The sequence below is a fragment of the Micromys minutus genome, assembly GCF_963924665.1.
Source record: "Micromys minutus genome assembly, chromosome: 30".
Taxonomy (NCBI): Eukaryota; Metazoa; Chordata; class Mammalia; order Rodentia; family Muridae; genus Micromys; species Micromys minutus.
The window spans coordinates 26,302,037-26,328,297 of NC_137965.1; the positions used below are offsets into that span (position 1 = coordinate 26,302,037).

The 26,261-nt window shown below is 46.7% G+C and overlaps 1 protein-coding gene across 2 annotated transcripts; it reads right to left on the minus strand.

Moving 5' to 3' along the window:
• On the minus strand, positions 1-26,054 carry RGMB (repulsive guidance molecule BMP co-receptor b). Of its 2 annotated transcripts, XM_080941945.1 has the most exons (5): positions 25,476-26,054; positions 24,457-24,532; positions 20,909-21,171; positions 15,121-15,629; positions 1-3,246 (listed from the first exon to the last, which is right to left on the minus strand). In XM_080941945.1, the coding sequence occupies exons 2-5, from the start codon at positions 24,459-24,461 to the stop codon at positions 2,590-2,592; spliced, it is 1,434 nt and encodes a 477-aa protein (XP_080798071.1). In that variant the 5' UTR covers positions 24,462-24,532; positions 25,476-26,054; the 3' UTR covers positions 1-2,589. The 2 variants fall into 2 exon arrangements, with proteins under 2 accessions (XP_080798071.1, XP_080798072.1); XM_080941946.1 differs by lacking the exons at positions 24,457-24,532; positions 25,476-26,054 and having other exon boundaries at positions 20,909-21,333.
• Positions 26,055-26,261: the final 207 nt, after the last annotated feature.

The window sequence follows — 26,261 nt, forward strand, 5'->3', positions numbered from 1 at the left end:
GCTTTATTTGTAATCGCTTAAAGGTTATAAAAGAAAAGCTACAGTAGCAGTCAAATGAGCTAGGGGCAAGAAGTACAAGTTATACTGATGGGGATTTTAACTCCCTTACTTTCTCTTCTGCAGAGGTTCCTCAGCTCTTCCAGCAGGTGTCACTATAATCACAGAACAAACATCAAACAGCAAGGTCTGTAACTTTATTTTTCTAGCATAATAATTTAACGTATTTACATACTACACACTCACTGTTTTTACAGATACTCATATACCTATGAACCACATCTACAGGGTTCTCTGCAAAGACTCTGCACAATGGTTTGGGGTGTGGGGGGGAGGTTTCAAGCACAGCAAAGGGGGCAATGTGTTTTTGAGTCTTTCCTGAGAGACGTGGGAAGATCTGTGAAAGTCAGTGTTTTGCCCCAAGTTTTAAGCTCTCCCAGGAGACCCGTGAAAAAGCTGTAGCCCATTTGTTACCAGTGTGGCCTGAAATTCTTCTGGCTATGGACTTCATAAAACAAGTTCAAGCAGTATGTTCCTTAGAAACCCAGTACTTTATTTCTAAGTTATCTGTGGGAACCGTAAAGGACGCACAGGGACACCAGTTATAAAGGAGGGCACCCTTTACACTAATACTAATACTGTAGCCCATCTCATGGGCACCCACTCCAGCTAAATACAGCTAAACAAGCAAACTTTCTTTTCCAAACTATGGGTAGACATGGTGGCTTTGTTCTCCTCAAAAGGATAAAAGGTGTATCAATCACGCACTCTAAAGGCAGACACTGTAGAAACGTCTATTGTTCTTACTTTCCTTTTATATTTGCATAAAAATAGTGGTTAAAAGTATCCAACATTTTCTCTCCCTCGTTCAACTCTATCACGGGCTACCAGCTACTGACAGCGTCTGACCTTGGCACAGGGCTCCACAGGTGAAGGAAACTGGCCAGGCTTTATAAAGCTCAGGTTGGTCAGTCCTACTGCAGCTTTCTTAAAAGGACCTTCTTTCACTGGGCTATACCCTAACTCTCTGGAGTTCAACCTTTAAGAATTCAAAGCAGGGTGCCTCGATAACGGCCCCCCAGGTGAGACTACCACCTCTGGATGAACATACAATCCCACCCATGGGCGATAGCCCTTCCCTAAGAGACACAACTTCACAAAAGATTGCCTGTTTGCTGACAGCTTCTGTCCGTCAGTCCCACTGGCCACCAAAAGACATCACCTTGTCCCAATGATATTAAGGTTTGTATCTTTTGCTTGCATTAATGCAAACCTTAAATATTAAAACACAAATTGTATCACTTCTTGGAACCCAACACTCACATTTAGATATAATAATACAAACCTACCTATTCAAGGAGCTAACTTTGCTAGTCTCACCGTCTTGTTACGTCCTGTCTATAGCTGGTACCAGCGGTATAATGGGAGAAGGAGAGGTTTTATCGGATGAGGATCTCGCTAACAGGTGTTAGGGTGGCAGAGAGCTGAAAAGATGACCATCAGGACTCCACAGCACCCACAGGCAAGTGCCAACTAACATACACACCAAGATAGACTTTCTGCTCTTAAGGCCGTGCTCTTGGAGCTCAGTATCAGAGCAGCAGTAATACCAGCGTTTGGCATCCTGAGGGGAGGTTAAGGAGATGCTGGAGCAGAGCCAGGGAACACTGTTAGGACTCCAAGCAGCCAAGGAGAAAGTTAAGATCTCGAGTTTTACAAATTACAAAGAAGAGTGAGGCACGATCTCTTCTGATGGTTTTGTTTTTCTTAGAGTCCATGGGGGGGGGGGGGAGTACAATTTAGGGACAGAGGATGAGGGAGAGTTACTAGCTGGAGCATAGCAAGGCGCTGGGTATTTACTTGAAATGGCCACCCCCAGACTGGTGCTCAACAAACAGCAGCGTCAGAAGGGCCAGGGTAATCGGCCACGTGTGCTCGGATGCACAGAGTAGCAGGCGGCAGCTGCAACACTCAGGCGCCCATGTTCTGAAACAGTGAATGGTTAGAAACGGGGCTCTTTAGTGAGATCCGCACTTTAAGAATCAAAAGTACTTACAAGTGAGGGGACAACTTTCCTCTCCAATCGACACTTCAGAGGAAGGGAGACAGCTCCACCCAGAACAGGGAACCTCGGAAAATCAGTAGCAAATGGGAAGGAAGTGCAGGAGGAGTAACCAGAGGAGCTACAAACTAGTCACCTCCAAATGGACTGCTGTGGGTGGTGTCTCTGTATATGCACTGTGCATATCAACCAGGTACACACATAAATATTTAATATATAAAAAATAAAGTGCTTTCTAAGAGGTCCCTAGGCAGGAACATTATAAAACATTTCACAAAACGGCAAAACAAAATTGATACAATCAAAAAAAAACACCATAACCAACATATGTGAAACACAGCCAAACACATAATGTACAATCTGGTGTTCCAGGACAAACATCTGTCATATACATGGTATATACATATATACTTTTTCACTCAATATATTATGACAATATATATTTAAAATTTTGTTATAGACAAAAAAAAAAAATAAAACCCAGAAAAACAAAACAACAACAACAACAAAAAAAAACCAACAAACAACTCCTACAAAAACATAATAAGGATCAAGCATGTGAGTCCAAGACCGACAGACAAATCAGTACACCCCCCACGGCTGCTGGGGAAGATGTGCCAGCGTTCCTTTCTCGGGTGCAGCGCTTCCACATCCTCCAAGGCACTGTGGGCCGCAGCAGTAAAATTGGCGTCACCAGTGGTGAGCAGGTCGAAGACACAAGACTGGAAGTAGATGTCCTTCACTGGCATCTTCTCCTGGCATTGGGTGCTGGCAGTCTCCAGTGTGTAACCCGGCCAGGCCTGCACTGAGGTGGTGTGAGGTGGGCTGTGGCCCAGGATCGCAGACACCTGGCCTTGGCCATCATCAATGCATTCACTCAAGGGGCAGCCGTTCACACACAGCTGCAGGTCCTGGCTTTCCTCGTAGGACATGGCCAGGTCTTCAGGCATCCGGATGGCGAGGGTTAGGTAGCGACCGAGCTGTCGCACAAACACTGTGGTGCCTATGTAGCGGGCATGCATCTCCACGTAGCGGCCACTCTCCTTCTCCACGATGTGAAGACTCTTCACATCGCCGTCCCCCCCACTGGTGGTGCCATCCACGAAGGCGGCAGGCAGGTCATCTGTCACAGCTTGGTATACCTTCTGATCCGTGCACTCATGCTGGGCTTTGAAGATAATGGTGATCTGTGGGGTGGGAGATGTACAAGTTAGCGCAGCTGAGGGGTGTGCACCATTCCACGGGGGGGGGGGGGGGTTCCCTATGCTGGCTGGTTCAGAGCGAGGCTTGGGAAAAGTAAAAACCACCAATGCACAGCACAGTAGGGGTTCCTTGCTAAGGTGTACAGAAGCTTCTAAGGACTTGATGGTGTATCTAACAGAGCCCGTTCATTGGCCTAGCTCCATTTTGCATGACTCATCACTATTACCGTAATATAAATACGGAGACAAAACAGAGGTGCTTCGGGGGTGGGGGTGGGGTATCTGCAACAACTACCAATCATGTGCCTCGGGAGGGATTTCTCTGAGTCTCTTAATCAAATGTTCTGCATCACTGCATAATCCCTGCGCAGGGAATGATCGGGCAAGCACCGCTCTCAAGCACTGGCGGAGATAACATGCCCAAAACCTGGTAACAGAACATGTGTTCCCCAAACACCAGCAGGGGCCTCTGACTCCTCACAGCTTTTCCCAGTAAGCTCTTAATTTTCCACATGAAGCAAATAGTTCAGGGAGAGGAAACACAACAACAACAACAACAACAACAACAAACTACCCACTGATAAATACAAAACCTTCCGCAATAAACACTTCCTTCCTTGCGGAATCCTGCGCCCATTTTTGCAGCCAGCTTCTGAAGAGAGAGGGTAACTGGGAAGGGACAGCACCATCTGACACAGCCTCTGAGGTTCAGCTCATTGTTAGTTATGTAGTAACAGTTCTGTTTCTTAATTAAAAAGAAAAAAAAGCAAACAGGACGCTGGAAGGCAGACAAGCCACACAGTCTGTAAGAATGTGTGAGGACCGTATGAGACTCAGCTCCTGCAGGGAACTAGTCAAAACAATGGACTCTTGTTTGAAAGGCCAGAAATGGCCCCCAAATCCTGACTACCACCCTCAAGCCCATGTCTGAAGTTTTTCCCCCAGTCAGCCAGTGTTTGCTCACACTATTTAATTCCACATGTTCCCACTGGTGTTACTTGACTGGAATTTTCCAGCCATTTCGTTTACTTGAGTCAGTCACAAAGCCCAGATCCGAGCCAGCTGCAGGCAACCGCCGAAGTTCATATCCGTCCTTCGCAGCTGCAGCCAACAGCCAGACAATGTGCAGTGAAAACCCCGGGCTTTCTCTCCTAATTACCCAGAGCCACAATTTGATTTCACGACCAGCCCTTCTCACATTTCAACACCTTCTTAACAAGCCAGAGAAGGTGACCAGAGAACTCCAGGAGAACTGCTCACTCTTACCAGGGACCTTCCCCTGTGGGGTGGGTATCTAAGGGGACTATAAAACACATTTATTTGGTGGCTCTAAAGTCAGTTTGACAAGTCCTTTTTTAAGACAAGCTGGGACTGCCAGGAGGTGAAAAGATTAATTCTGTGCCTGAAAACACTGGAGGAGGGATAGAAAATGCTAACGATTCACCCACACAGACGATTAAAATAAAAGTCAGTAACACTGTTTTACATAGCCATGATCTTCAGGAGCCTCTCAGCTGAAACACATTCAAAAACAGAAAATTCAACAGCTCAGTCATGTGCCTTTCTGGTCTCACAAACTTTAGACCAACTTGGCATGAATGCGACAAGTGCGAACATTCTGTTCACATTAGGAAGAGAGAAGAGGAATTCCCTTTTGTTGGGGCAACAAAGCAGAGATATGCAATTGCAAACAAGTTACAGGCAGGAGTCAATATTAAGATGAGGGGAGTAGTTTCATGTTTAACCAAGCCTGCTTTTTTCATTAGGCACAGAAATTCCACCCTAGAACCCTGGACTCACTTCAGACACCCCTCACCCACTTACCCTCTCTGATTCAGGGCTCATGGAAAACTAGCCTTCTCTAATAGAATATGCACCTAGAACATACTGTACTGTACTCCATAGGTCTCTGTTTACCTATTTTACCTGAAGAGACTTTCCGTCTGATAAAATTGCAATGCTGTTTCTCCACTGGGCATGTGTATAGAATTATCTGTTGAACCAACTTGCTAAGGGGCTGAAAGAACCTCAGAGCATGGGAAAGGGTCCCTGAGAAGTCGCTCTAGTTTATCTGTGCACTGAGCAGGGACCTAGATTCCTAATCAATGCAATGTATACTCTGGGTGGCAGTTCCACATGACTTGACTTTTGTAATGGGATGCCATTCCTCAGAACAATTATAACAAGTTCTCAACAAGCAAGCACTCAGCTGTGACCAGCATGAAATCCATTTTAGATTTTCTACCTCTCCAGAAAAGCAAAGTTGTTCATCCGTAATAATTCTCACTTCAAAATTATACAGTTTCACTGGAATTTCTGCAAACTACAAACGTGAAGAATTTTCATTTTGCAGCCACCAGGGCAGTAAAATAGATATCCAGCTGGTTTACGGCTTTCACTCAGCGTCTAAAAACTGTGGGACACGGGCCACGCTGCCTGCTTCCCCTCCACTAACTGATCCATATGCAGTAATAACTCAATTTGTCACATCTGCTCATGCCACACCATTTATTATTGATGGGTGGCATTTCTGTGCATTTAAAACATCAATGTCTTTTGTTAAACCTCCTGCGTCTAGTTCCTTTTAACCCCACCTTAGACAAACTACTCCAGCTTCCTCATTCATTTTTAATCTCATGCCTGAGATGTCTACCACCCACAAGGTTTATGAGGAAGAGAGGGATGTCTGCTACAAATCAACCTTTCCACATACAAAAAGCAAAAAGAACTTAAGGGCTGCTCTAAAATAAAGAGCAGTGCTTCTCAGCCTTCCTACTGCTATGACTCTTTAACAGTTCCCCGTGTTGTGGTGACCCCTGCCATAAAACTGTTTGCTGCTATCTCATAACTGTTATTTTGCTACAGTTATGAATCATAATATAAATACCAGAGCTTTCCAATGGTCTACAGCCACCTCCTGAAGAAGGGGTCTTTGAGATCCTCAGAAGGGTCACCACCTACAGGTCGAGTACCACTGGAGACACCTGCCTGCCTCTTTCCAACCAGCAAGTAAAATGAAATGGAATTGAACAAGTCATGAGGAAAATCTAGGCCCTGCCTCACCAGGATACAGAGAAATCTTCCCAAGGTACAACAGCCTGAAACAAACAAACAAACAAACAAACAAACAAACAACCCCCCCAAAAAAACCCCCAAAACACCACAACTCCCCAGAGGCGTTGCACTCAGTTCTGTGTTTGCTATAGCTCTGTATACATTATGGAAGAAACATTTACCAGGGGTTAGTCAGAACACTTAGCACCACAGGTGCAAAGAACTTTCTGGAATGAACCCTCAACAAGAGAACTGGGCTTTTAGAGCTAAACATGGGACTAGAGATGAAACTGAAGAGATAGAATGAACTTGAAAGGTAATTTGATTTGTATCTGGTTAAAATTCTCCCCATGTACAAGGAAGTTACACTGTATTTTATTTCATCTAATCGACTGATGTGGCCATGTTGTCAAGTCACCTGGGGTAAGTATGGTGGACAAACGGCAGACCCTCAAGGAGACCAAGGCTCAGGGTCCCTCTCAGGCCTACACAAGTCGAATCTGGCTTTCCCTCAGTCCTCTAGACAGATAACAAGACCATTCCAACAACAGCACATACTTCAGCCACAATGGCTTTGTCTCCATGCTGAACAAACCCAAATTCTACCCAGGAGGCCAATTCTTCTCAATGTTGAGAAGCTCACTGAGGAAGCTCTTAGAAGCTGAGTGACTGCACCTTAGTGTGGACTGTAGCTAGGGCAGGCCTCTTCTGTGTAGGCAAGGAAGGAACTGACCTTTAGCTATAGAAAAATGAGGGTAACTCTGACTTCTGTCAAACAGGGAGAACATTCACACACACTCAAGCTTAACTTTGTGCCTGAACAATCGATGCAGAACCCAGACAAGATGCTATATGCAGTGTACTCAGCGCTGGGTGGGAGATGCGTACGGTCACCGACAGTTTCCCCAAAAGCATCAGGGAGAAGACGGTCTGTTAGGAAGCTGTAAGCTCAACAAAGTAGAAAGCAATTTAACAATCACTATTTAGCTCACATCAAATATTATACTCACGTAAAGTCTTAAGAACTGCAGAAGTAGAAATGGTTAAATGCTTTTATTGGTTAGGACAATACACTAATAGTTGAGATGGCACATGTTTGTAAGGTGAGAAGCATATTAAAAATCTTGCTCTAGATTCCCTTTAGGGTGTAGGCAAGACTAAGGTTATACTCCTTCAAAACAGGTATCAAGCATGTTCGCCTCTTCTGAGCTCTACGCTGAGCACTTACGGGCAGGATGCAGCCGTCAGTGTTGCCCTAGGTAATGAGCACAAGCAAGAACGGGGGCTGCTTTGGCCGCTGCAGGGGTACTTGGCAGCAGATGGAGAAGTAAGAAGCCAAACCAGAGGGGAAGGACACCCACAGCTGAAGGCTGCTAGGGTGGTCCGGAGAAGCCCAGTTGCTGGAAAAAGCTCCGGGAACGAAAGCAATCTGGCCCAGGGATAACACGTGAAACGGACAGGCACAGAAATGCCAACTTTCAAAAACCAGTTTCTATATAATTAAAACAAGGAAGGCGGGAAGCATAAAGAGGCACAGAGGCGGGGAAGTCAGCCAACTTCCTTCTACACACCAGAGTAACACCAGGCCGAGCTCGAGGAAGCAAGCCCTCCAGGCTTGTACATCTCAGAAACTTCAAAAATTCCAAAAGTCTGGCTTCAGATTTTGCACGATGAGGAAGCCGAGAAGTATTATATATGCTACTATTTCAGATCGGAGGCTAAAAATACTTCAAAAGTTGAAAGCTGTGGTGGGGGCAGTAGCCCTCAGCTAGGCAGAAGCTGTCACACAGGTCCCAGTTTCCAGAGGCATCCCATCTGAATAAAGGGCAGGGCTACAGATTCGGCAAGTGCTCAGGGTCTAGGTTCCATTGTAGTTCCTAAACAGATGGAGGGTAGTGAGCTATGGCCTCTCTGATTACTTCTCGACATTAGGAGGGGGAGAAAAAGCCTCAATTTCTTCACAATATACACAGAGCTCGCCAGCTCTAGGTTCAATTTCAAGTTTCCAAAGACAAAAGAGGAAAGGATCAAGACTGTCAGAATTGGTGACCACATGTTTTAAAATGCCAGTAACCGGACGAAAATAATCCTTGTGCCTGGGCAGGAGCTGACAAATGTCTGAAGTCCAGATTGAACCCGGAATCTGTTTCAAGAGCACTTGCACAGGAGATGAGAAGTTCATGTTTAAATGCTGTGGTATCCATTCCGTCCGCAGTGTAGACAGTATGCCAACATAAAAGAAACCCACCAGAATTAGCTGAATTCCCTCCCCAGTCCCAAGCATTGAAATAACCAGCTAAGTGGGGCAGAAAGAGCTCCAGTCTCTAGCGAGCTGATTTCACTTGAGTTCTATTTAGTATCCAAGAGAACTACAGGTTCACTCCAAGGACGTACAGTTTAATCTCTCTCAGGTGTGTTAGCTCCTGCTCCTTAGCACTCAGACAGGCTGAGCACTTCGTTAAATTACCCCACCCACAGGAACACAAAATCCAAACACTGGAAGAGCAAGTTTTCTTGCAGTCAAAACAAATAAAGACAAGATGGGGAAGGGAGCGTTTTCACTGTTGCACCGTGTTTCACTGCTGCACTCTGTAGGTAACTAGGCCGCATTCCACAGAGGCAGAAAGTGTTTGTCTAGCATTAACTGAAGCCAGCAGCAGCAACACAAGCAAAAACCAACCAACCACCCAGCTTTCCTTCTCGACCCTTCCCCTCGAAAGGCTGACTCAAAGGAAGCTGAACAAGGCAGCGAGAGACATTTGGAAACTTGACAGAGAAACATGTTCAGACTCTTAGCTGTGGATCAGACTTGGCTTCCTGCCCCTGCCTTCAACTATGGAGAAGTGTGGAATCCTGCCTGGCGTGGACACAACTGTTTACGTTCAGTCTCAGGAAGATTAAAAGATGGTAAAGAACTTCTTATCCAGAATATTTTAACACATGTGGAAAAAAACAAAGTGGAACCTTATTTGAAAAACACAGCATAAAGAATAAATAAGGAGCCCCTACATCTGTCTTACAAAATGCTCTTGCAAATTCACACCAGTTACCCTGTGATAACCCTCCTTTCTCCTTTCTTCCCCAACATGCACTTGGAAATCTTTCCACCTTCAGGCAGTTTACTGAGACTACACCACACAGTAGTTCCTGCGGCTGGCACCTTATAATCCAGTACAAACAACAGCCTTTTGGGAAATTGAGGACAGCAGACCCAGTCCCACCCAGAAGCAGGGCTCATTTTTCCTTCTAAAACTCATTCTTTAACATTTCAGTGCTGTTTCTAAGAACAAACAAATGAACAAACAACAAAAACTTCAGGAACGACAAAAAGTCTAACACATGACTTAGTGTGAGAATTTTAGTAATTAGATGGGACCCTGACAGTTGATTAAGACTGGTGATGGTGGAAATATGAAGCAGGTGATGGGCAGGCACTGACTGTGGGGGATGGGAAGCTAAAGTACCAAATCCCAGAAGCAAGCAAGGCAGGAGGGTCCGCCTTGGGTGATGGTCCGTGATCCACTTCCACAGCAACTGCTCTTTCTATATTGCTTCCTGACACCTGTGTCAACCTGCTAACTAATGCCTCTGGGAATCAATGCATTCTACCAAGGAGCTCTGAAGACAGCAGGGTCTGCACACAAATCCACCCTTGCCTGATGCGGCACATTTCAGATATGTGCCAAAACAATGCGGAGGCTACATTCACCCCTACATCTCCTACGTGATGATTAGAAAAAAAAAAAAGCAGCAGTACCGTATTATTGATATTTTATCAGAAATTATTACAAGGGAGCTACAACTATAAACAAGCATCCCAAAAGCAAATCATTGAATCAGATTTTAATGATTAGACTTTTAATTAGACCCCTCTCCACGGTGACTACCACTGCATGCAGGAGCAGGGTCCTACTCCTAAGCACGATTCAATCAACGTGAAGGAGGGACATCTTCATTGATAGAAGTAAAAATCACTGCTCAGTAGCTCACAGGTCCCCACAGCTATGAAAATAAATCACTGTAGAACCGTGGCTGCAAGAAACAAGTATCGCAAGGTGTGAGGTCGAGAGAGGACAGATTTCCAAACCTCCATCTGGAGATGCATTTTGAGATGACAGCTGAAGGCTTTTGCAATGCAGGCATGTCTAAGAGACAGCTGAGGACCCAGGGTGATGTGCATGTCTGAGGGCTATCAGAAACAGTGGCCACAGTATGTTTTAGTGCTACCAAGGACTGGTGGATTTTATCAGAACGGAAACCTAGGCTGCACAGCTCAAGAAAGACATTAGCCAAAAAGAAATAAAACCAAGTGTCTACCTGTCTGATGGAAACCCTCAGGACTTCCAAGAAAGCAGTTGAAGAACGTGAGATGTATAGATATTGTGAAATTGCCTCGGGTGCTCACACAGGATGGCAGGAGCTGGTGGCCACAGCAAGGGCTAGAGTGTCCCAGCTGACCAAGTCACCTGGCTCAGGGAAGCACAAAGAACAACCCCTTTCTTAAAGGGAACCTGCACCACAGCAAACCCTTTCCCTGGCTCAAGGAGGGAGCTCAGGATGTGTGGTTCCCAGTCTCCCTTACTTCTAATGTGTTTTCCACGAGATTTAAGTATTTTATAGAAGGCCAGAGAAGTGGGAAAGAATCTTACTGCATACAAATTAAAGGGAAAAAATAAAGCAAAGGAATACCTGTGAAAATCATTACTAAAAATATGGCCATTTTTAGGTAGGTAAAATGAAAGTTTTTAATTGAAAAGTACTTTGAAAGGTTATTGAAAATGTACTTGAAAAACTGACTTTTAATGTTTTAAATTACATTTTATCTGTGTACTGTGTGTTTGCATGGACAGCTCATGTGGAAATCAGAGCACAATTTGCAGAGTCAGGTCTCCCATACCTAACTTTAGTTCCCGAGCTAACCTTGGGTTTATAAGGTTAGCCATGGGTACTTTACCCACTGAGCCATTTTCCTAGCCCGAGATCGAGGATCTAAAAAGTGTCTACTTTTCATTTTCATTTGTAGGTCCGAGGAGGTAACTCACAGTAGGCAGGTCCTCCACCACTAAACTCTACACCTTTAATACGTGGGCACATACGAAAGGATCAAGAAGTTTACCTTCAAACCGCCTTCTGTGATCATGCATTTAAGTATCCTCTCTAAGGACCTTTAAGAACAGATACCCAAGCCATCTAACAGATGTGCTGAGTCTGAAAGTGGCAAAGAAAATGTGAAGCAAAGGTACTAAGCCAGGGGACCCCAGGATAGGTCACCTAGCTCCTCTGGGCCATGTGAGATACAGGACAGCCACTGCCACGGTGCTTCTCTGGAATTGACAAGGTGTGACTACCTCCTCCCCAACAGGAACCCCTTTTTATCTGTGTCCCCCCTCCCCCATTCTCAGTGCCTGCACGCCTGCAGCCGCCTCTCACAGCCAAAGGTGGGGAAGATGTCTATCTGAGATGAGGTGATGTGTGTAGGTGTGCCAGAAACTCTTGCAGCCCTGGGGTGGAGAGATGAAAAACTTGCCCTGGCTTCCCACCTTGAGTAACATATCTCTACCTGGCAAGCTGGTCCATTAGGACGGCCTCTTCCAGCGAGCAAGGGTATAAACAGAAACATGGAGGCTCTGAGAAAGCATACCTGTGCGCGCCGTGACCACCTGGAAAACAAGCCCTTCTTTTCCCACGGGGAAGGGAGAGCCAGTGTGTGGTGAGAACACTGGATAAGGAGAGATAAATCCACATTAGACTACAGGCCTATCTGCTTAACTAAGTCACTGCTCATATGGGGGGGGGGGGAGAAAGGTGTAGTTAATAAATGTCCCCAAGTACGATGACTTCATCCTACTTTAATCTGTTGAGGTGTCTTTTGGTGATAGGTGGGAGATATGTTTGGAAGAGAGACCTCACTAAGTTCAACTTGCAGGTGGCTGGCTCAAGAAACCAGGCTCCCAGAAGCCAGTTGTCTTAGTGACCTCACACTGAGTAAAATCCCCAGGGTCTAGCACGTCTCACAGTGAGGAGCATGGATGTCCAGCCTCGCAGCTGGCCTTCTGCGGGCACAGTTACTCTTTAAGTACAGAGATGCAGTGCGCAGGTCTCGGAAAATGCATGAACACAAGGAAGGCTCCATATCTGCTTCAGATAGCACGGGCTCCCTCAGCTCTGGGGTGGGGAGCTCCAGCAATTCTCAGTAAGAAAATGAAGTACGCCTCCGAAGACTGGGTCGGAGCCCTACTGTAACCCTGGTGGAGTCACACAGGATAGCATCTGAGGGGGTGGGAAGCAGGTGGCACCCAGGAGGAAGGAGCTGGTCACCTCCCCAGAAAGTTCCACCTTGTCCCCAGTCTCCCCGATTGCAGTATTTCTTTTCTTCTCCTCTCTGGGCAACTGGATGCCTGTATCTTGCCTTGTCTGAGGTTCAAGCTAAGACTGAAACCCAAACGACCTTTCTCTCCTTTCTGCTGCTTCTCCTCGGGTACTTGTCACAGAGATAAAAAGAAGGCTGCCGTGTGCTGACATCCACATGAAGAAAACCCTTCCACATTTTTTTTTTTAAATATAAGAGAAAATGTTTTAAAAACAGATTTTGGAAAAAAAAAATCAGATTTTGCAAAAAAAAAAAAAAAAATCAGATTTTGCTTAGAATGTATTTTGTAAGGACATTGTGCCTCACTGTTTTTATTTTTATTAATACCTTTTCTTTAAAGTCCTTAAAGGTAAGTCTGTGCAGCACAAGGCTAGGCCTCTGCTGAATTCAGTGGCACATGTACTGGTCTTGAGACGGGGCATCAAAACCGGCCTTTTGGATACCTGGGCACCCAACACAGAAACTAAGCCTTTGCTGAGGTGGAGGACCACAGAGGAACTCACTGAGTAGCAGGGAACTGAGAAACCACCCCCTCCAGCGGTCTTCCTGAATTCCCTTCCGTTTTCCTCCATTTTGAAAGAACAAAGACTTTGGCTCTTACCAGATCAGGATAACAGACCTGCATTTTTTAAAAAAATTAATTTGCTAATGTAAATGCACTTCACATTGTCCCATGTGTGTGTGTAAAACAAATTATTACTTAATTTGACCAAAAGTCTTCCAAATTCTCAACTATTTGAACAATGAATAACTATTACCAGGTGTGAGGTGTCTTGTGGCTGTTGTAATCCTAGGTTTTTTGGCAACGAAACAACTTCATAATCATTTGCCTTAAAAAATATATGTATATATATATTTCTATGTATATATCTAAAGGGTTTTTTTGTGTTGAGTGTGTACGTGCCTTGAGTTCATGAGTATCATGTACATGCACATACATGCAAGTGTCTTCAGAATCTAGAAGAGACCATCAAGGAACTGGACTTACATGCGTGTGAGCTATCACGTTGGTGCTGGTAACTGAACCCAGTCCTCTCCAAGAGCAGGAGTTGCTCTTAACTGCTGAGCCATCTCACCAGCCTCATAATCATATACATTTATAATCTAACTTCTACCAACCCCATACTCTGAGACCTATGAAAGAAAAAGTATTTATAAACATAAAAGAGCCAGAGAAAGAAAGCTTTATTTTGAGATGTAGGATTTGCTAAGGCAAGAGGCAAGCCTGAGATTTTACAGGGTTGAAGTATAAACATTTTGGAGATCCCCTAAAACGTCTGCTATGCTGGAACAGTTCTCTGTGTTCAAGAGCAATGGTTTCTATTTTTAGATTTGTGACACTCCTGGGTGTCTCCAGATATCTCCTGAGGTGCTGTAAAATTCCCTTCACAAAATGCCAAGTAAAATAATTTAAACTGACTTAAAAATATGCCACACATTTGGATGCAAGGGAGGGAGTCAAATGAACAGCCACAGAACTTCCAAAGCTTCAATTATGTTTAGTCTATGACACCTGAGGAGCAGATATAATGAATACGGGAAATCGAAGCGTGATGAGACAGTCTATGTGTGTTCCTGGCTGGGGAAGACAGGGAAGGACGGGGTTCAGTTGGACACTAGGAGAGATTTTATTTATGAAAGGTAAGTTTCTTAGCACTGACTGGTCCTTGCACGCAGACCCTCGGAGCACTCTCTTCCACCCGGCAGGAAGACGTCGGTACCTGGTAGGTCTCTCCCTATACATGATCAATTTCTTCAAAATAAACCAGGTGCACAGACATTGGCTCGGGGTTAGCTTAACTGAACAAGAACTTTCTTCTTAGCTTCTGCCTTAAACTGTTAAAGAGGGTGTGAGGTTACACAGGACTTACACAGCAGTGTTCTGCAACAGTCAATCCTTAACTTCCTTGGTTACCAAAAGGTTAGTAACTAAAGCACCATTGTGGGTTTGCCACTGGGAAGCCTGGCTTACAGCCATTACATTTACTATAGCTTCTAAATCTCCAATAAAGTACGCTTCCTGATGGGCCACTGCCCTAGGCTTCACAGCTTTCTTTACTCAGAACACCCACTTTCGTCATCTGATGAGTCTGAATGTGGATTTCTTTGAGAAGAGTCACACACACACAAGACTAAGACAGCACGGGGAGGGCACACGTTTTTCTCATTAAACAGGCCTGCCTTTTCTCCCTGGGGAACTTGATTTCACTGTTTATTTTTTTATCCTTCATATCATTGTCTAGTTAAGTTTAGATCCACATCTTACACGCCAGAGAAAATCTCTCATTAAATAATTTCAAACCTTTTCCAACCCTGTTAATAACTTTCCAAGAAGATATACAAATAGTCCCTCTGAACTTTATAACAACACGTCTTATAAGTTGTCTGAAGGACCAAACAACTTGAGGAGGAAGGGGGAAAAGACTCATACTTGCCTTGTTCGTAGCAGTCGCGCTGGATCCAGGGACCACAGGTACGTTCGTCACTTGAACCGAAAGATAATTGTTGTCTATGAGTGGCCAGGCCCCTTCCACTTTGCACGTTTGGAAGTGATCCTTGAAAGTTCGAAGATGAGGATCTCCAAACAAGCCACAGAAAAGGTAATTGGGAGGTCTCTGGTCCCCTCCCCTGTGTTCTCTGACTCCCCCATGGCTGTGGTAGTTACAGGGATCATGGGTCACTTCCGGGTTGGTGGAGGATGTGGGTCCATCCTTGGAACAGTTCCTCTGGCTCATGAGATCACTGATGCCTAGCACAGCAGAATGGTACACCAGGTTGCCACGGCAGGCCTTTGAAGTTCGCTGGGTGCAGCCAGCATAGGCACGGAGTGCCTTGCAAAACTCGGAGTCAAAGCCATCGGCAGCAGAGTTCAGGTGTGAAGTCAGGGTCACAAAGTCTGTGGTGCATTTCTGGATTCGACACTGAGCAGGCTGTTGGCAATCACCTATGGGAAAGAAGGCAGGATCAAGCATGTAACTGTGTCTCATTTCCTGGGCAGCATGAGAATTTGCTATTCTTCCTAGGAATTGTCTGTTTTATCTCATGTACTCCCATTTTAAGACAATTTCATAAATAAGGTTGTATTGTGCTATTATGTATCTCAAATTAAGCTATTAGGAGAAAAACTGGATAAAGTTAGCTAAATCTCTGACATTTGGGCTTTGGTAAAGGAACAAGAGTCTGGTCTAGAAATGCTTCCAGGTTAAAACTGCAAACGAAATATTGTTTCTTGTTTGTTATTTTGACAAAGATTCTTCTACTCCAAAGCAAAACCAAAGATATGGGCTGTCTTGACTTTTAAAACTGTATGAGTAATTGCTTTGGAAAGTAGTGGGGGAGATACACTATGCACACACCTATGATTAAAGTCTACACACCCGAAGAAAGGCTAAAATTCTAAATTATAGTTTAAAGTATCTTTACCTGGTTTTGTATGGCTACAGGGTAAGAAAATCAAAAGAAAAAAATTCAAGTAGTAAGTCCTTCTACTTTTCCTGAAGGAATTCCAAATAAGCTCTATCACTATCCAGTCACAACGCCTTAACTGCTATAAAACCCAAGCACTTGGCTAAAAACGTGATTCACTTGGATCTGACTTTACTTCTCTCTTAACATGTCTGTCACACTAATCTCAAGCAAACCACAGCACAAGACAACTAAAAAAGTGTGCAACATCAAGACTGTTTTTTGAAATGCAATCAGAGAACTATAGAGCCAAGAATTTCTAGTGTGTGAGCATACATCCTGGTGTGTGTGAGCATATATCCTGGTGTGTGTGAGCATATATCCTGATGTGTGTGAGCATACATCCTGGTGTGTGTGAGCATACATCCTGGTGTGTGTGTGTGCAAACTTCCTGGTGTGTGTGTGCATACATCCTGGTGTGTGTGAGCATACATCCTGGTGTGTGTGAGCATATATCCTGGTGTGTGTGTGCATACATCCTGGTGTGTGTGAGCATACATCCTGGTGTGTGTGAGCATATATCCTGATGTGTGTGAGCATACATCCTGGTGTGTGTGAGCATACATCCTGGTGTGTGTGTGTGCAAACTTCCTGGTGTGTGTGTGCATACATCCTGGTGTGTGTGAGCATACATCCTGGTGTGTGTGAGCATATATCCTGGTGTGTGTGAGCACACCTCCTAGTGTGTGTGAGCATATACAACTCACCCTCCCTCTTAATTAAGGTTAGAGAAAAAGTTAAATGTATTTTAAGTATAAAAAGTCCTGTATTAAAAAAAATTCCAAATTATCTGTCACTTGTCTCTTCTATAACAGGTCATGGAACATCTCAGAGCACAAGAGAAAAAGACAAAACACTAGATTAGTCATGTGTACCAATCAATTACGTATGGCTTCAAAAGCAAAGAAATGTTAACTGAAGAGAAACACTGGCCTTCTATTTCAAACTGTATAAAAGGAGCTGTAACATATATCTGCTACTTAAAACTCCTTGTTAGGTGTTTAACTTATGGAAGGCTTCATTTCTTCACATCTTGGTCCTCTTTTGAGGACTGTGGAAGTTATTATAACAACTTCACGGGCTTTTCTACACATACCATTGTCTCACATTTTGTGTTGGTGGTGGTTGGGTTGACATCACTGGATCATTCATTGGTTTTTGGCTTGTGTGTGTGTGTGTGTGTGTGTGTGTGTGTGTGCGCGCGCGCGCATGTGTGTTTAGTCTAAGTATGTATGAGTGTTTTGCTTGCATGTATGTCTGTGCATGACACACATGCCTGGTGCCCTCGGAGGCCAGATGATGGTGTTGGATTTCCTGGAACTAGAGTTACAGATGGCTGAGCCATCATGTGTGTACTGGGACTCACACTGGGTCCCTCTGGAAGAGCAGCCAGTTCTCTTATTAGCCATCTCCCTAGAGCCTAGTTTTGCTTTTGTTCTGAGACAAGAGGTCTCTCTGAACTGCATCCCAGGCTGACCTTTAACTTGTAATCCTTCTGTATCAGCTTCTAGAAAGTTGGACTATCGGTGTATGCCACCATACTTGATCAAAGTCAGTGGGCTATTTTTTAAATACGTAATTATTACAATATGTGGAAACAATTAACTTCAGGATATCAGTACTTAAAACTTCACCCGATGAAAGACATCATTTAGTAATCTCTATATTGATTTAGAGAGGTTCCTCAATGTTTTTAAATTTTAATTAAACGATAAGTTACTTTTGGCTTTAGTTGGAGAGAAGTGTGTGAGGGTAACAGTCTGTCATTGTTGTGAAATTTCAAAGACCCAGTTGAGACTTCATTTTCATTTTTACCAGAAAAAGGGAGATTCAAATTTATCTTACTATTTTGGAGCTATGGACTTATAACAATCAGTAGATCATTTAAAAAACAAAATCACAGCCATCTTCATGTGTTTGGTCCATTCAAGGCTTGCTCAGTGCAGCGCTGACAAAGAGACCCCGATTTACAGGATTCCTTTCTCGAAAACAAATGTATTTGCTTTCAAGTACTTTTATTGAAAAACAAAAATGACCAAATCAAACCAATTCATTATCCCAAATGCTTTCTAACCAATGGGGTACCCAAGGTCTGGCCTTGTCCTGGTGGGATTGTACACTAACTAGTGTTAAGGTCAGCCACTGATAGATGAAAAAGCAGTGTGTGTGTGTGTGTGTGTGTGTGTGTGTGTGTGTGTGTGAATGATACCACTCTTCTTTTAAAATAAGATACACAGCAAGCACAAAACAGGTAAAAGCAGGAGATCCCTCCTTAAGAACCAGTGCCCGGACCTCAAATAATGACAGCAGTAGAACTTTCCGCTAAACTCGTGGGGCCTATTTGTTCTTTTTATGGTCTATAAAACCTATCTGAGCATACAGTTACTTATAATTATTTCAAATGGTCATAAAATATGAAAAGTAAGGTCAGCGTGGAGATACCGAATCCCCGTGTTTGGGAGCAGATGCAGCATTTATTCCCAACGTTCTTTCGTTCCCAACCCCCACTCTCTAGCCTCCCCTCTTGATGGTAGGTGGGTGCTGACTGCTTTGAGAAATCACACACAAACAGCTCTTTTGCTTCGGATCAGGGGCCTAACCACCCGTGGCTGTAGAGAGGATCAGAGGGAGGAGGGCTAACTAAAGAGAAAATACTTTGAGGTCAGCATTTTCAGCTCCATCACAGGCTCCGGTAGAATGACTAATTTGTAGCATACACCCAGAAATATCCAGGCTTCATGAATTCTTAATGACAACGCACACTTTGCCTGTTAGAAGCGGTAATGCAAGCCTCCTGTCAAAATGCCAAGACAATGCCGAGCAGAAACACTCTCTAGGATGTGGCCCAGGAGGCCCGCGGAGTGTATGAGTAAGCAAGAAGGCCCATATTTGATATTCACTCACGAACTGCAAAAGGTCTTCTTAAAATAAAAATCATAAAAATAAAACACATGTGAAAATAAACAGCCCATTTCCCAAGGGCAGAATTCAGAAGGAGCACTCAGGAAGAAAAGAACAATTTTCTGTTTCGGTGTCTGGTCATTTATGACTGGTGTGACTGGTACTTTTAGCCAGTTACACCAGTGCTAAAGGAGCCGTGGTCTAGAGTCGTGGTCTAGAGCTTTCGTCTCATTTTTAATGAACAGCTTCCTTCACACCAGCACTGTGAGCGACTACAGCACAAACGCCAGTTTATCGGAAAGGAAATGAGATCTGTGGAAGCCGAATTGAGTGAACTTCGGAGCCATATGGGCACAGAGGCTCAGATAGGGACTCAGACGTAAAACATATGGTAGTCCGTCTGCAAGCAGCACTTGCTGGGTTCCCTGGACTGGAAAAGGTTCCCTGCATCTCCATGGCACCGCTCTTCAAAGAGAGCTAGCTCCACTGCGACAAATTGTTCACAGTAACGAGGGCCTCGGGTTCAATCTCGATGTGAGCACAGACTGAGCTACTGAAAGGAACTCCTATTCCAAATTCTCTCACCAGAGCACCTTGATTCTGGAAACCTTTAGTCCAGTTTCTCATGCCTTTCACAGGGCAGCAATGAAATCTTCAGGAACGACTCTCCAACCCCGTCAGGACCCCATAGCAACCAATATCGAAGCTGCCAAGAGCTCAACCTAGCCTTTCAGCTGGCTTCCCTTTCATGAAAGGCGGTTTGTCATAACGAATACATACGTTTTACCCCAACACTTCTGCATCCCGAACATGAACAAAGTTTCCATGAAACCGCATGCAGACCGCTTTCTATCTAAAGCCACTAACTTAAAGCCTTAGTTATTCCATAACTGGCTATTACATTTTAGCACGACCAGTCCATTTCCCCAAGTGACAGTGTCACAATGCAGCTGTTAAAACACCTTGAAGAGTTGGCTCCACAATGCCATTTTATTCCATTACTTAAAGGCCTCCAAGCTATTTTAGCACGGTTGGTATATCTTATCAAGTAAAAAAGTTTTCAGTACAGTTGAGTGATATTAAACGAGAAATCTCCAGATTAGGGCGCTGTGCCATCTGAACAAAGGGGGAAAGGGCCTCCAAGGAAATCTATGTAAAACAACGATCCTTCTAATTTTTGTATGAAAGGGAAATTTACGGTCTAGGCAAAGTCTTAAAAAGATATGGCACTTCCTTGTAAAGAAAACAAAAAACCAAGCATCACACGTCACGAGGGTCAGGTTCAGGTATATCCTAAGGGCACATTCCTCAGTGCAGCTGCGGCAAGGACCCTGGTGACCTCCACACGCATCTGTCAAGCCGGCTAGGAGCCAAAAACACAAGGCTACCCTCAAAGCCCATCTTCAAATCGCCAAGCTCGGCGCTCAAAGCAGCAGTGGCAAAACCGAAAGAGATTCCGGTTAACACAAGTTTCTTGGGAATTTACCCCCAAACTCGGGTGAAAAACCTCTGCACCGTGTGCGATCCCGGGCCTCGCCGCCACCCCCAGCTGTAGAGGAGGAACAGCATAGGGTTCCCAGTCCCCGCTCTCAGGCGACCAGGGCGGCTGAAACCCGATCCGCTGCGGACTCAGTCAACACCCCTGCAGAGAGCAATAAAGCCCCGGGGTGTCTGTCCTGCACGCGGCCACGCCTGCACGCCGAGACCGGACCACCGGCTGTCGTGGGCGAAGACCGGAGGCGGGGGGCTAGAGCTTGAACCCGCGATGGTGAGTGCTCTGATCGCCCGCCTGGGCCGTGGCGTTCCGGACCCAGAACAAAGCCCGCGCGGCCCGCTCCCCACCCGGCCCGCGCCTACCTGCGTGGAGCAGACCGAGGCTGAGCAGCAGCAGCAGCAGCAGCGGCGGCGGGGGCGACGGCGGCCAGAGCCCGGGGCGGCGGCACTGCTCAGCCCCGGCGGCGGCGGGGGCGGCGGCGCAGGAAGGTGCTGCTCTCACGCCCATGCCCGTCCATGCAGGTCTCGTGCGCTCCTGCAAGGGCGGCGGCGCGGGCGCAGTGGCTGGGCCGGGCCTCGGGCTGCGGCATGGGCCGGGGCGCTCGCCTCGCTTCCTCCTCTTCCTCCTTTCAGGCCCGCGTTCGAGACCGGCCGCCACCGCCGCGATGAGCAGGGCGTCGCGGGCGGAGGGAGGCGGCAACAGGGCGCAGAGACATCGAGACGGCCGGACGCGGCGAGCAGGCAGAAAGAGGCGGGAGAAAAAAGACACAAAGACCGTGAGCGAGCGCCGACAGCAGCCCGGAGCTCAAGAGCGGTTCAGCCCCAGCTGGCGTGGGCTCGACGTGCGTGGATCGGAGGGTCCTCACCAGCCGTAGCAGGCAGCGGCCCGGAGAGCTCCGCACCGCGGCCTGCGCGGTCAATCAATCTCAGCCCCGCACTTTCGCCCCGCCCCGCCGGGCTCCCACCAATCCGAGGAGGCCTCGCCTCCGGTCACCCTCCTCCTCCACTCCCCATTGGCTGCGAGCGTGCCTCCCGCCCTCGCGTCTCGCTCAAGTTCCGTGTCCGCCGCCCGCGGGTGGGGCAGCCTCGCCAGGGCCCAGCCTCCCTCCTGCCGGCTTCCTTGTGCTTTTTTCTCCTCCACCCCTTTCCGCGATCACGGTTTTGTGGTACCCAATAGAAATGGGCTACAGCGACTCTCGCTTGGCCCGCGTTCCAGGAGAACCGGCCTTTAACCTTTCCTTGAATTAATGAGCTTCAGGTTCAGCTTCCTCCTAGTTTTTTGTTCGTTGTTTTTAATGACCCTTCCCAACCCCTTGTCCTATCCCTGCTGGCTTCAGCCACTTGCAGGAAGCCAGCGCTTTTCCAAGCTCTTTGTAGCAGGTCTCCCCCCCCCCCCATCCCCCGACTAAGCCTATCCACTACTGAATTTCGTAGCAAAGTTGTTGGGGGTCTCTTGGCAAAACAAGAGTCCAGCCGAGCCGTGTTAAATACTCAGATGACACTGAGGTCCGTAGCAGATGGATGGACCGAGAAGGTACCTGCGAGCGAGCTCCCAGCGGAATTCGCTGGCAGCTGCGTGAGGCACTGATGTTTGGCTTTCTTTGACATTTTCCCAGCTTCAAAGTGGAGAGCGGGAGTCAGGGATTGGGCGAACTTCAACGTGTTCGGTTACAAGGTAATTAGATTAATGAGAGTGGTGAGTTTTTATGCAGTGCAATTATGCCACGATTTCTTGTTGCTCGGTGGCTTTTCCACAAATTTCCAGTCTATTAATCCAATGGAAGGTCTGTTTCTACTTGAGTTGTCCTCCAAAACCTAAGGCAAACCACCTCAAACCATCTCTCCAAGGAAAAGGGCTAGTAAATAGAGACAAAAGAAAGCACTGGCGGAGCTGACGATAGGTTCCAATTTGTTATCAGTTAGTGTGAAGTGGTCTCTCCTCTGGAGAGTGGAGCCACTTTACTTTCCCCTGCTCTGCCATTCTCCAAACTGTTGGGGACTGGCATTTAAAATGCACTTAGCGTAATCTAAATTACAGTTTGCAACTTTACCTGCTACAATACTCAGAATCTCTAATTAGGAATCTCCTATCAACCACAGACACATGCATATTCCACAAGCTGCAGTGTGCTAATCAATGGACAAGGATACTAGGGGGCAAGCCTTAGGTCTCACCATCTTACTTATTAGACACATTGTGAATTCCCCAAACCACCAGGTCCCTAATGAAGGAGACCTATAGTTTTTAACTGTAATTTTTCATTACTTATTACAGGCCATGATGATTCAAGTGGTAAACACACCTTTCACTACCCAAGATATAATCCAAGCCTTATGTCTGTCTTTAATATGCTTAATAATAGCTTCACAGTTGCCTGGAGAAATGACTTTTAATGGGGGGAGGCTAGATCTGACAGTTTTAAGTAATGGTGTATACCAAATGCTATCGGGGCAAACTTTTTTTTTTTTTTTTATCATTTGTAGTTACTACATATAATCCCTGAAATACAGTTCAGAAAATATTCATCATCATCTTTCTTTTGAAGAGTGATCACGTGACACTCTTAAAAATCCTTTTAGCTTGGAGCTGGAGAGATGGTTGAGTGGTTAAGAGCAGTGTCTGCTCTTCCAGAAGACCTGAGGTTCACTTCTCAGTGACCACAGGCAGCTCACAATCATCTGTAACTCCAGTTCCAGGGGATCTGAATCCCTTTCCTCTTCGCAGGCACCAAACATGCACACGGTGCACAGACATACATGCAGGCAAAAATGTTCTTACCTGTAAGGGTTTCAAGTGCTTTTAGATAGCCAACTAACATCAAAATGTAGTTTTCTTACCTCAACATTTAATTATATCCCTGAAGGTAACTCATGTTATTATCATATTTTTCATATAAACAAAAGGTTAAAGATCAGTACATTTGATTTGGAGTCTTTCTGCTGACGAGTTTGCTTTCTCTCCATTATCTTGCCCCCCCCCCCCCCCAAATACAAGGGGCTCTAGATATTCTTATCAGTAGAGGGCACCCTCGAGTTGCTTTGAATCCTGATGTCAAGGAAAAAAATGTTCAGAGGGGGAAAAATCATCTCTAAGGTGTTTTATTGCTCCTCTGTTGTAAAATTTGACAAGCTTAAGACAGGTATGCCTAACAATTCACTTTTTATTACTGCGTAAGTGTTCAGCTGCTAGAGGAAATTTTTTTTTTAACAATTAAAGTACAAGGTGGTTCTTATTTTCATGACACTGGGGTCTGTTGACACAGTCTGGGGTGAATCTGGATGTTAGCGAGATCTGACATCAGCCTGGAAAAGCATGTTGAACGGTTGTTTATGAGGCAGCCACTCTTCAGGCTCCCGAGCAGCATGTTTAAGCAGAATTTGGGACTGGACAAAGAGAAACCCGGGGAGGAAGCTAGAACAAATTTGGCGGTTATAAAAGTTTTACATTTTAATTAGGAAAAAAAGTGGGGCGATTGTCAGCTCGAGGAACACAAAAATCCACCTTGTGCCTTTCCATCTGCATTCTTCCTCATTTCCTCTTTGTTTTCAAAGAGACCAAAACAGTACAGCTAAGAGACCCAGCAAATCATACTACAGCATGGGCATGCAAATGGGTAATTAAAACGAATGCCAGAAACGGCAATAGATTCTAAACATGATGCAGCTTCATTTCCTAAATCCTTACATAGTGTCTTAACTGTTCCCTAGGTACTGTATCTCCATACCCAGAAAGCTAACAAGAGGGTTTCTGCTTAACGGCTCACCCAGGACAGAGAAGCCAGCAATAAGCGATTTGTGTGACCCATTCCGGAGTAAGGGCTCCCCTGCTGCTCGTTGCTCCACAGTGTTTGGAAATAAGGGGCTGGAATAGCCCAGAGTCCAGCAGCGTGTAGCTCCTGGCTTGTACTTACGTCATTCTTAACCCTTCTGCACCTGGAAGGGGCTCAGCGGGATCAGGATGCCCTCGAGCTCCGGGACACGCAGGACCTAGGTGTAAGAGAAGAGCCCCAGGGCTTGCTGTGAGCGCTGAGCCCCTGGAGAAAGAGAGAGAGACCACAGAGAGCGCAAGGGGTTCATAACCCGCGCTTACATCCCGGGCCCCTTCATCCCTAACAGACTCCAGTAGGGCTCGGGTCTGCCTCTCAGGGTTACAAGCGGCAGGTGCAAAAAGCATTTGGGAGCCGATTGCCAGTGCTTGGAGGTAATGTGCTTCCTGTCCATTTATCTCAGGAAACCAGCAGACTTCCCTTCGAAACAAAATTAACCTCTCATTAGCCAGCCACTCACTCCCAAGAAGGCCTTAAAAGCTTTACCCTCTCACTAATGTATTTAGGCTTTTCTTCCAGGCAAACGAAGCCGAGGCTGTACTAACATCAGCCCCAGGGGTTCCTCTGGGCTCCCTCAGGAGCCAGCTGCTAGCCTTTCACCGGTCTACTTTGGGAAATCGGCCAACCGTATCCCAGTTTGTAGAAGCAGGTCGACCCAACACCCCTGAACGAGCTTCACTCCCCCCCCCCCCAACCAGGATAAGTTTTTCTCTGTTTTCTTGGGCTCCTTTCACACTGAAGCTTCAGCCCCCACTATCCCCAAGGAATGGGGAAGGGGTTGGGGAACCTTCAGTGGCCAGCTATTCCCAGGTCATGGGCGACGACTGTTCTTTGGGAAGCGTCCCCCGGAAAGCGAGGGGTTGGGGGCAGCAGCCTTCCTTAGACCCTAGCTGCTTCCAGGCATTGCGAATTAAACCTAGCCAAGGAGCGTTTGGAACGCCGGGGCGTTCTCACCCTGGACCCCACAGCCCGGAGCCTGGCAGATTTATACCACACAGGTGGACCAAGACCTAAACAAAACAGTCCGGGCCGCTGCCTGCCACCCGCACCCCCACCCACGTCCTCCGGGCCCACCGCAAACTTCAGCAAAATAAACAACTCACCACAGGCATTCCCTTGTCTGCAGCGCGACGCTTGCCAGCTGGGAAAATAAGCCGCAAGCCACGCGGCCGGGGCGCTGGAGGGAGGCCACGCCGCGCCCGCCACTGTGCCCCAGGTGGGCGGCAGGCGGGCGGCTCCACCCGGGGGCCGCTCTCCAGATGCCGGTTCCGGAGCGAGCTCCGGGGCAGTGCTCGCACCCTGCCAGCCAGCGGGGCCTCTCTGTCACCTAGGGGAGAGGACGGGGGACAGGTCCCTCTCCCCAACTTCCTCCAAACTGCCTTCTTCCCACTCCCGCCCCGGGCCGCAGCGGCAGACGCCGGTCCCCACTCCTCCGCGCTTCCCTACTGTCCTGCTGGAGACCCGACGGCGGGGAGTGTGGGACGCCCCTACCCCTGCTTCCAGGTCCCGATCTCCCCTCTCCCCCGGGTCCTACACCCGGGCTTGCACAAAGGCGCCTTTGACGCCGCCAGCGCCGCCTTCCGCGCCGCCCTCCAGGCCCGCAGCGCGGTCTTTACCCACGGTCCTGCTGCGGACGCTGCCACTTGTCACCCGGACGGGCGGCGGCAGACGCGTGCGGTGTTCGCACTCCGCGCCGCCCCGAGGGCAACAGACACTCTCCCCTCGATTTCCTCCCCGCTTTCTATCGCTGTCCGTCAGCGCCCTCAAAAGCACGTCCCTCCAACTATCCTCCAGGGTCTTCCCACTGAGTGTCACTATGAAGGAGGCGACAGGGGCGGTCCTCTGGACGTGTGCGAGCATTAGAGTGTTATCGTTCCTGTCCACCTGAG